Source organism: Osmerus mordax, chromosome 5 (genome assembly GCF_038355195.1).
Source record: "Osmerus mordax isolate fOsmMor3 chromosome 5, fOsmMor3.pri, whole genome shotgun sequence".
NCBI classification, from domain to species: Eukaryota; Metazoa; Chordata; class Actinopteri; order Osmeriformes; family Osmeridae; genus Osmerus; species Osmerus mordax.
In genome coordinates this window covers 20,116,237-20,126,173 of record NC_090054.1, presented here as the reverse complement: position 1 = coordinate 20,126,173, position 9,937 = coordinate 20,116,237, and the positions used below count along the sequence as shown (strand labels likewise).

General features: G+C 43.1%; 2 protein-coding genes across 4 annotated transcripts; one reads left to right on the top strand and one right to left on the bottom strand.

Moving 5' to 3' along the window:
* Nucleotides 1-304: 304 nt before the first annotated feature.
* Nucleotides 305-4,988, bottom strand: abraxas2 (abraxas 2, BRISC complex subunit). Of its 2 annotated transcripts, none has more exons than XM_067236958.1 (9): nt 4,795-4,988; nt 3,838-3,928; nt 3,635-3,671; nt 3,252-3,318; nt 2,966-3,156; nt 2,605-2,724; nt 1,609-1,693; nt 1,327-1,444; nt 305-1,048 (listed from the first exon to the last, which is right to left on the bottom strand). In XM_067236958.1, the coding sequence occupies exons 1-9, from the start codon at nt 4,864-4,866 to the stop codon at nt 522-524; spliced, it is 1,308 nt and encodes a 435-aa protein (XP_067093059.1). In that variant the 5' UTR covers nt 4,867-4,988; the 3' UTR covers nt 305-521. The 2 variants fall into 2 exon arrangements, with proteins under 2 accessions (XP_067093059.1, XP_067093058.1); XM_067236957.1 differs by having other exon boundaries at nt 2,605-2,727; nt 4,795-4,986.
* eef1akmt2 (EEF1A lysine methyltransferase 2) lies at nt 4,931-9,154 on the top strand. Of its 2 annotated transcripts, XM_067236959.1 has the most exons (6): nt 4,931-5,081; nt 5,251-5,316; nt 5,755-5,869; nt 6,054-6,161; nt 8,038-8,254; nt 8,936-9,154. In XM_067236959.1, exons 1-6 carry the CDS (start codon nt 5,035-5,037, stop codon nt 9,031-9,033), a joined length of 651 nt encoding a protein of 216 aa, XP_067093060.1. In that variant the 5' UTR covers nt 4,931-5,034; the 3' UTR covers nt 9,034-9,154. The 2 variants fall into 2 exon arrangements, with proteins under 2 accessions (XP_067093060.1, XP_067093061.1); XM_067236960.1 differs by lacking the exon at nt 4,931-5,081 and having other exon boundaries at nt 5,251-5,306.
* The last annotated feature ends 783 nt before the right edge of the window (nt 9,155-9,937 follow it).

The window sequence follows — 9,937 nt, the reverse complement described above, 5'->3', positions numbered from 1 at the left end:
TAAAATGAATAGTTTGAAGGCCGCAGAGCATTTTTCCCTTTGCTTTTCTTAAATAAATTGTTTAAAAGAAGGCAAAAATAGTGCAAGAGGTAATGGTATAACTGGATGCGCAGAGTTGGAGATGCAGTGAGTGTGCAGCATGATTCAGAGAGAGGTCTGTCTGCAGGGACAAGGGTGGCCCGCTAGTCAGTATAAATTCGGTGACGTCCTCCCTTGCTTGCTGAAACATTCACATCCACTAGGGCAACCCCCCTGTTCCTGGACAAAAAGGTTCCCCCCCCCCCCCCCCCCCCATCAGACAGACAGTTAGGACTGCACAGGCAGTAAACTTCCCCCTCAAGGTGGCGATCAAACTGGGACAAACAGAAATGAACCAAGCGGAACCCCACCTGCGCATGCCTTTTGTTTTCAGGGCTGGCACTTCCTTTCTTATATATATATATAAAGATGTCTATCGTTGATACCCAGCTCTCCTGTTGAGTCCTGTGTGTCACCCACAGCACCATCCTGTGGCTTTGCATCTACGAGGTCTGTGAGCCGGGGGCGTCTCCGTCCAGGCTGAGGGCAGCGGGGCGACCCTGTGCCAACACTCCGGCAGGAACCGGCGCCTCGCTCACCAGGTTCTCGTACTCGCTACTGTCCTCATCCTCTTCGTCCTCATCCTCCTGCCCTGCAGCTTGTCTGTCCAGAGAGTCGGAGCTGGAACCGTCTCCGTTGCCCAGGTAGGGGGTGCTGGGGCTGGGACCAGCGCCCACGCTCAGGCCCATGCCCATGCCCATACCCAGGGGTCCGGGGGTGGGGTGGCCTGGGGAGCCCACAGCCTGGGGCCTGGGCAGCAGCGCAGCACTGGTGGGAGAGGAAGAAGGCAGCAGCAGCGAGTTGACCTGGGAGGAGAGGTCTGTGTAGGCAGGGGGGTTGGTGGAGGTACCAGGTCTCTCTGGGGCAGAGGGGGTGTGGAAGGCTACCCGGGAGAGGAGGGGTGTGTCTGGGGGCTCCATGTTCTCCTCCGGGCCGGGACGGGCCTCTGCGTTCTGGGCCTCCTGGATTCCTAAAGGTCAAACGGGGAACATTTTAAAAACTGGACTGCATTTATAAAGCGCATTTTAACAGCACCTAATGGCACACCCAAAGCATTTGCCTCTCATTCACACACACAGTCACACACCAGCAGGGCGGGCACTGGCCTGCCCACCAGGAGCACCTCGGGGCTCAGTGTCTTGCCCAGGTAAACTTCGACACATGCCACAGCCGCCCCACGAAACACGAAGAGCTGAGTTCAAAACAGCTGAGGTGAGACTGAACACAGTGTTTGTTACGCTCACTTACTTCTCTCTTCCTCTGCCGTTTTTCTTTTCCTGAGAGCGATTTGTTGTTTGAGTTTGTTCACTTCCTCCTGGCATTTCTCCTTCACACGTTCACTCTGTTCAACCTCTGCACACACAGCCTAGAAACATGAGAAAATTACATTTAAAAAAAGATTTATTTTGGGGTGTGGGGAGCAGACATCTTTTCCACAAAAACAACACTCTACATTTTGTAGAACTATATCTATACTTCCATTATTTTACCTTATGTAAAAAACACAATGTGGAACACATAAGATCTCACCTGTACTTTATCTTGTAGTGCACTGTAGACCTGGAATATTGTTCTGATATCCTTCATCACACCGTCCTTGTCAAAGAATTCGGCTCTGCAAATCAGATAAAGGTGTGAAGTAAGTTTCAGAGCACATGAACAAAGACAACCACAAGCTGTGACTCACTCATGCTCTTAACCTGCACCATGGCAACAGAGTGGCGGAGAGAGCTGAACTGTTGTCAAGGCAGCATATTCGATTTCCCCAGCGGGCCTCTGACCACACAGAGCTATCTGTCAGTGTCTACTGTATCAGCTGGAGTTTAAACAGAGAGCAGTGATCTCATCAGGACTTCCTAGAGAGGATGAATCCCTCAGTCTGAGGACTATCCCACAGCACTAAGCCCCAGTGAGAGTGACACTGAATACCTTCAGATACATTCATTCACTTATTTAACTATTATAAGTCCATCTAATGGCAATTCAGTATGCATAAGCCACTTTATCTCAGTATCCGATTGCACAATGTTGACCATTCACGATGCTCATTATTCTTATTTTTACATATATTTTATTTTACATTTAAATTGTTGTATTCTTAGATTGTTTAGTTCTTAGAAATAGTTAAACTTTTGTACTTTTGCTTAATTTAAGATCTGTATATGTTTAGTGTTTTGCACCTCCCTGCCACAGTAAATTCCGTGTTTGTATAACATACATGGCGAATAAACCGAATTCTGATTCTGATACACACTTAGAAAGAGACTTACATGCACATGCATAGAGACAGTCTTCTGACCTATCACAGGGAGGGAGTGACTGTGTGGGATAATTAACAGTATTCATCGATCTCTGAGTATTTGGGGGAGCCCTAAAATGTATATCTATGAGAAATCCCCCCACACACAACATTTCACCAGAAAACTTTTTTTTTTTTGTATGTAAAGGAGCGGGATGATGCTAAAATTGGGGGGACGATTCCTAAAGAAAGGCTCCACCCCTCCCTCTCCTGAAAGAGCCCCTTACCCGTGCTCTTTGATGACCTTGGCATAGTTGAGTGAGGTGTTGGGCACAGAGGAGACTTTGTACTCCTGCTGGCTGGTGTTGCCCAGGTTGGGGATGCTGAGAGTCACCTTTTGGTTGTACCTGCTGGATGGGAACTCAAGGTTAGCCTAGCCTAGCTTAGCATCTCATAGACTTATCACTGGAAGTGCACATTTAGCATTTACTTAGCATTGCCTGTATCCTCTCCTGGGGAAAATCAGCTTAAAATATTTGTGTTACTGCATGAGGTGCCCTCTGTGTGTGAGGCAGGGGTCTGTCCTACTCACTTTTGGAAAACAGCAGATTCTACACGTTTATTTATGAAGAAAAAACACAAATGTACCTGCTGTTGGGTCTGAACAGGACGTACTCCAGGGCGTGCGTGGAGCAGTTGGCTGTGGAGATGAAGCTGAAGAGGAGGAAGACGAGGTCAGGCATGCCGAGGAGCCGCGTCAGCTGCTTGTGGAGGATCTGTTCCCTGAACGACATCTGCTGCTGCGTGTTCTTCCTGAACCGGTACCAGCCGATGACATTCTGTCCCAGAACAGGAAGTTGTGGTTAAAAGGTTACCGGCAAAGCGTGTCGTTAAGGAATGAATACCCCGTTGTACTTTGGAAGAGAACACTTACTTTTCGTCTACCTTTGAGTATTCTATTAAGGCTTTCCTCGTTGACTTTGCCCGCGAAGTCATAAAAGCTGGAGAGAAATGCAATCAAGTATGTGTGAGAACAAAGTAACATGGCACTAGTGATTGTGATCTTAACTAGCCTGAGCTAGAGAGATTTAGACCTCATACTTAGTGGTAGGAGAGAGCCATCTACTGTTCAATGACAATACAAACACTCATTTGTTTTAGATGAAAGGCATCTGGTAACAAACCACATATCAATCTCATTTTAAGGATGGGTATGTCAATGGACGAATAATTAATGAGTATTTTTACAATATTAAGCCTGTTAGCACTGACTAATGTCTGGGCTGTGTCAAAAAGGTGAAAAGAACCAAAACCAACCTAAATAGTTGTGCACAAGGTTCATGATTATGGATTTCTGTGAAGGAAAGAGAACAAGCATTGGTATCAATATCACAGCTTTCCCTGTGGACCAACTATAGCTGCTGTGAGATAACGACACCTGTTCGTCTAGTTTGACAGAATTACAAAGACATTTAGTAAGCGAAAATGTACCACAAAAGGCTGGTTGACGGAGGTCTTACCTACGACTTGGAGCAGCTCTGCACTGCTGATCTGTGTGTCACTAATACTAACAGTCTCCTCTTGTCTGACTTCACCTAAAAGGAAGCCCTCCTGCAAAAAAAGAAACATATTCAAATTAATTTAACTAAACAGGATTGAGTAATATTGACATGAAACCAACACGTTAAATCCATAGCACATAATTTTTGTCGTCAGATCAAGTAACACGTTTCAGGATATAATAAGTCTTGAACTTCTCGAAAATGTACAAGAAAGACATCGGGTCATATGACCAATGTACAAGGAAAAAGGTGCCTGCTTTGGTATGCAAATAATGCGGAAAGCCAGCCAACGTTATCAAACACTTTCAAATAAATCCGGACACAACTACTGTACTGTATACCTAACAGTTAGCTCTAGTTAGCTAATAATACACTGGCACCACCATTCGACTCACCTTTCTGAAAATAATTCACTAATTGACAAAACTATGTGCTTGTCTACCTAAACAGCTAGGTAGAAAATGCTAACCAATTTGCTAACAGAGCCCCAGTTTGACAGGTTTTAAATCCCTGTTGAAGATAGCTTGCTAGCAGTACTGTACAGTAGTAGCACTGGCAGGCTAATCGAATGCCGAGCCACCAGCCAACTTGGTAGTTAGAACCAACTGACCTCGATGACACAGCACCAACACTACCTACTAAACAAACAGCTCAGTATTCATACGAACTATGGGGTAGCTAGCTAGCAAATAGTTTTGTTAAAAGATCATACAACAGCGAGCTAGCTTTACCAAAATGTTAGCTATATTATCACGGAAGTCAGTTGACAGCTATTTGAGCTAACTTGGCGCTAGGCTAGCTAATAGCAACAGGAAGACAGTGGGATCACCCAACTGAATATCTCCCAAAGACACCACTGTATTCACAAGTGCGCTCACTATCTGGTTACTAAGTAAACGCATTTTTGGTACTTACGTGATCTGAGTTGCTGTTAGCGCTGTGATAACACACAGAGCTAAAAGTATAACCCGAAATGGATGCCGCCATGATGGAAACATCCCCATCTACAGTTTCCCAGTACCCCCTGCGGTTGTCAACGTCAAACTACTGAGCGTCATGCACACGCTGAAGTTCCGGTAGGAACAAGATGAACAGAAACGCATTTTGAAGTGTACAACACTGACTGCATGCGGTTACTCTATATTTACCAGAAGTATGGAGTCCGAAGATTTTAAACCCTCAAAGCTGGGAACGAAGGAATAGTGAGTGTGCTAGCCAAATTCTACTTTTATAACAAGTTCGATCTGGACTACTCAAGCAGAATAGCTTGCTGGTTGTGTAGCCTACTGAAAATAATGCTGTGCTAGAAGAAAACAGATGGAAAAAAACATGTATCCAATGTGGTCATTGTCGCGTACCGTTTTATTCCAGCTGGGATGATGCATATCAAAGAGAGTTGCAGACGTTCAAAGACATTGGAGACGTGGGTGAGATATGGTAAAGATCATAAGGGATTTTATATGGAAGCCAATCAGTGACATAATAAGTGACATTTAATTTTAAGATGTTGAATACTTAATATTTAAATTTAAACACCACCGAATTTGTTGGTTTTGAATGCAGCTCTTTAAAACTGAAATCTTAATTTAATTAAATGTAAAACAAAAATTATACATATATCATCCAAAAATGTAAGGATCGGAAATTCCGGTTGCTCATATTGAACAGTAAAATTGGGTTGGAACATTCAAATATATTCACATTTCATTTTTAAAGAGATGATTTCAAAGCCAACACATTTGGTGGTGTTTGAATTTCAATATTAAGTATTCAATGCCTTTTTTTAATTCAAAACATTATATCACTGATTTGCTTCCATAATTTTACTGCACCACTCTTTGCTTGCCATGATTGACACATTTTATCTTCTGTCAGGTTTGGTGAAGAAAGCATGACCCGTGTTCTTCGGTGGATAGACAGGGAAAATATACCAGAAAATGCGGCCATACTTGATATTGGCACAGGGAATGGTATCCTTTTAGTTGAGTTGGTAGGAATAATTAATGAAACACTTCATGTAATTTTGTTGTGTAACTAGGCTAAATTTGCTATTAAAATGTACTTTAAACTATTACACTTGGTAACACTGAAACTGTAGCGATGGGACTTTTACTGAATGTTGCTTCTACAAGTCGCCAGCAACATGATAATACATTTGTTTTGCTTTTTTCTAGGCAAAACAGGGATTCACGAATCTCACAGGAATCGATTATTCCACAGCTTCAGTAGAACTTGCCAAGAGAGTACTGCAGACTGAAGATATCAATAATGTGACAATTAAGGTTGGTCTTTGTCACTTGTTATGGGTTTTTGGTTAGGATGTAGTTTACTAGTATTATAGTAATACAAATACTATACAGTACAACACTTACATCTACATAAGTGCACTGATCAATTATAGTAAAACTGAAAAACCTGTAACGTGGTGATTTGAAAGCTAGGCCTGCCAATGTCGTTTTTGAAACGGGGCAGTCTGAGACTGTAGAGGAAGTTAACAGCGTTTGCTAAATGCATTTAACGTTTAGCATTTAGCGTTTAGCGTCTGCTAAATGAATAAATGTAATGTAAATGTAACAGGTGGTGGCACTATTGGGCTGTGCAATGTTGAATGGTCTTCCAAAGAATTACATTTAAAAGACCATGTTTTACGCATGCTTCATAAAAACTTTAGTCAAGTCCACCAAATATTTATTCTGAAGTTATGATTGGAATCATGTATGGTATGACACAATACAAACTTTTTTCATTATAACGTTACGTAACTTAACATTGCGTAAAATAGTGTACTGTAACGCTGAACAAATGTAGGCTACATGTGCACAGCTTTAATCAAAACATTTCCACAGTAGTTATATGCATCCACATCAACGCTACCCTGCTCCATCCCAGTGTATATGCTAGTGCTTTCAATTGCTTGGAACCCAAGACCACAGACAAACACTGCCATTCATGGTGAGGTCTACATGAAGTCCCTCAGACAAACTAGCTTTCAGCTAACAAGCAGGTATCGTGTGTAGCTCGGGGCTCTAGCCAGGAGAGGAAACTCCATGTATAGCCGGCAAGGTAGAGGGAAAGCACAGGGGTGTTAAAGGCTGCCTGCCATGTGGATATGACCACCTTATGCCCAAGCGAGCTGACAGGATTTAACACATCTGCTGAAAAGTAGAATATTATTCTATTTCTGTGGATGAATTCAAGGCTTTTCTCCCCCGTGCGCACGAATATTCACACATCCATCAGCACATGTAAACATGCTACCTGTAAAACGTCTTCATAGAGGTGCGTGCTGTTCTCTGGCAGGGTGCTTGCTGTTGAAGTAAATATTGACCCAAGTGTAGATTCAGGGATGTGTGTGTGTGTGTGTGTATCAGATGTTAAACTGGCATCATGGTTCATACCACCAGAGTGGCAGGACACAAGAAAACTGTGTTTAAAGAAGGGAGAGAGAGACAGAGAAAGAGAGAGACACACAGAGAGAGAGAGACACACAGAGAGAGAGAGACACACAGAGACAGAGAGAGACACAGAGACACACAGAGAGAGAGAGAGAGAGAGAGAGAGAGAGAGAGGCTTTTGGTGTGAGAGAGGAGCCGTGGCCACATTCGAATGGTTTCCTACTAACATTCAGTCTGAGGATTCATCTCTGTTCAGAGGGAGCCAATCCCACACTTTGTCATCATTTCAGCAAACTGTTTTCCACTTTCTGACAGCTCACCCTCGAACTGGAGAATGTGACTCCGAGTTCAGTGTTATTGCATGGGAAAACTCAATCAAAAATCCTGGATCATATGCATATACTGTACATTTTCAGCAGTTTTCTTAGCTGATCCCTCATGTCACTCCCCACGACGATCTTACGTTTCTTTGGTGGCTGTTTGTTTTGCTCTTCTAGTCAGAAGTGGATATAGGAGAGTTTTGAATCGCTGCTCCACCAGCCTCCTTACAGATCAGTCTGACTCTAGGTGTGACCCTCGTTCTGTTTGTGATGTGGAATTGAAACCTTAGTTTGACCCTGCTGTAGATCACATGATCAGCTGTGAGTGAGAGTGTGGGCATCCTTCATTAGTCGAAGAACAGATGACTAAGTGGGAGGGAAACCCTAAACCCCCAAGATGAACACTAATAAACTCTTTAATTGTCTGCTCTGTCGATATCCAGGAGGTGGATTTCTTAAGCTGCTCAGGGGAGCTGAGTGGTTTCGACCTGTGCATCGATAAAGGCACCTTTGATGCTGTCAGTCTGAACCCACAGAACACAGAGGAGGGCAAAGCGGGCTACCTCCAGGCCCTGAGAGGAGCCCTGAAGAACCAGGGGCTTTTCTCCATCACTTCCTGTAACTGGACAAAGGTGCAGCTTCTACAAATGTTCAGTGAAGGTAAAGGAAGTTCATATTTACATTTAGTCATTTAGCAGACGCACTTAATCAGAGCGACTTACAGTAAGTACAGGGACATTCCCCCGAGGCAAGTAGGGTGAAGTGTCTTGCCCAAGGACACAACGTCATTTTTCACAGCCATTCTTGTCAGAGCATTCAAGAAGTAACAATGGCAGCCTTGTAAAGCTGAGAATCAGGGGATTGGTTTTTAGAGCTGGAGGTGTTGCTGTGGGGAAAGGCTCATCTGACGCAATGACAACCTGTCATTGCTGGCTGCAAATGCTACAAACCTACCAGTCAACTTTGTATTCTTTCAGTCAAACATAATGGGATGAATGGTGTCAGCCAGGGTTTTCGAAACAGGATCTTGAGGTTCCACATAACCCACAATTTTTATAGTAAAAAAACATTTAGTCTAGAAGACATTGTACTGAGATATGACCAGTTGTGCAGAGAGATAACTACACACTTGGGCTTTGCACTCTGTGTGTAGAATTTGTGTTTTTGTCTTTCATTTTCATTGGCTTGCTCTGCCACTTTCTGTATTCAACTTTCTTATATTTCGTGTGCCTTTTCAATGAAGGTGAGAATTCTAGTGTTTACTTCTGTTTCGTTGGAGCACTATTACGACGTATTACAGGGAGAGCTTGTTTTAACCTCTTCCCTTTCTGTCTTTTGTAGGGTTTGAGTTTGTTCAGGAACTACCCACACCTAGCTACCAGTTTGGTGGTAGAACAGGCAACAGTGTGACAGCGCTCATCTTCAAACGACTACACTGACGCAAACCTACAGATACTTTTGTATTATATGAATTTTCCATTGTTTCTACGGTAGTCATGATTGTTTTTTAAATATTCTGAGGACTGTCAAAATGATAGTAATAATTATTTTTAAATTTTCCATTGACTGTGTTTTTATTATGAGATCCTTGAATTCCTCATTATGCTAATACATTTCGCTGGACTTGCCAACACACAACTTAAAGGGTTTTAAAGAACGAGAAGTAGCCTGCCATTTCCTGTCTAGGCATTCTACCATTTATGTCAAAATCTGCCTTTAATTGGAATCTGGGCCAGTGGCCCAATGGGAGCAGTCCTTGCAGAGGCAGTCATGATGTTGAGTAAACACATGCAATGTGTTAGGAGAATTACTGCCTGGAAATTTACAAGGCACTAGATATCCTGCCTGGACGCACTGCAGAGGCAGAGCCTCCATGAAAACAAGAGGTTTCTCCACTTCATTACCCTCCTCAGTTATAATGTAGACTCTCACAACTTCCAGTCTTAGACCTCATGCTTGAAACATCAACTGCTTAATTTTAAATCACTTTTAATTAAATTATTTCAATTCAAAGGCTTTATATAAGATGACTAAGAATCTTTTTGCATCAAAATGTTGATCTCACTTCCTTTATTGCCTGAATCAGAATGGATTTACAACAAACCTGAAAGATAGGCAACCACTTTTTTTGCTTTGTCTTGATAGAATCACATTGTTCTGCATCACACACACAGTACAGCTTTGGGCTGAATGTATCGAAGGCCCTTGCTTCCTTGGAAGGATCACTCCCTTCCTTTCCACAGGTGCTGTTGCTTAGAGACACCGCCACAAATATGGAGGCTTGGGAGGCACCACAATCCTGTCAGCCTAAGTCATGTCAGGAGTTGTTCAGTCAACTTTTCC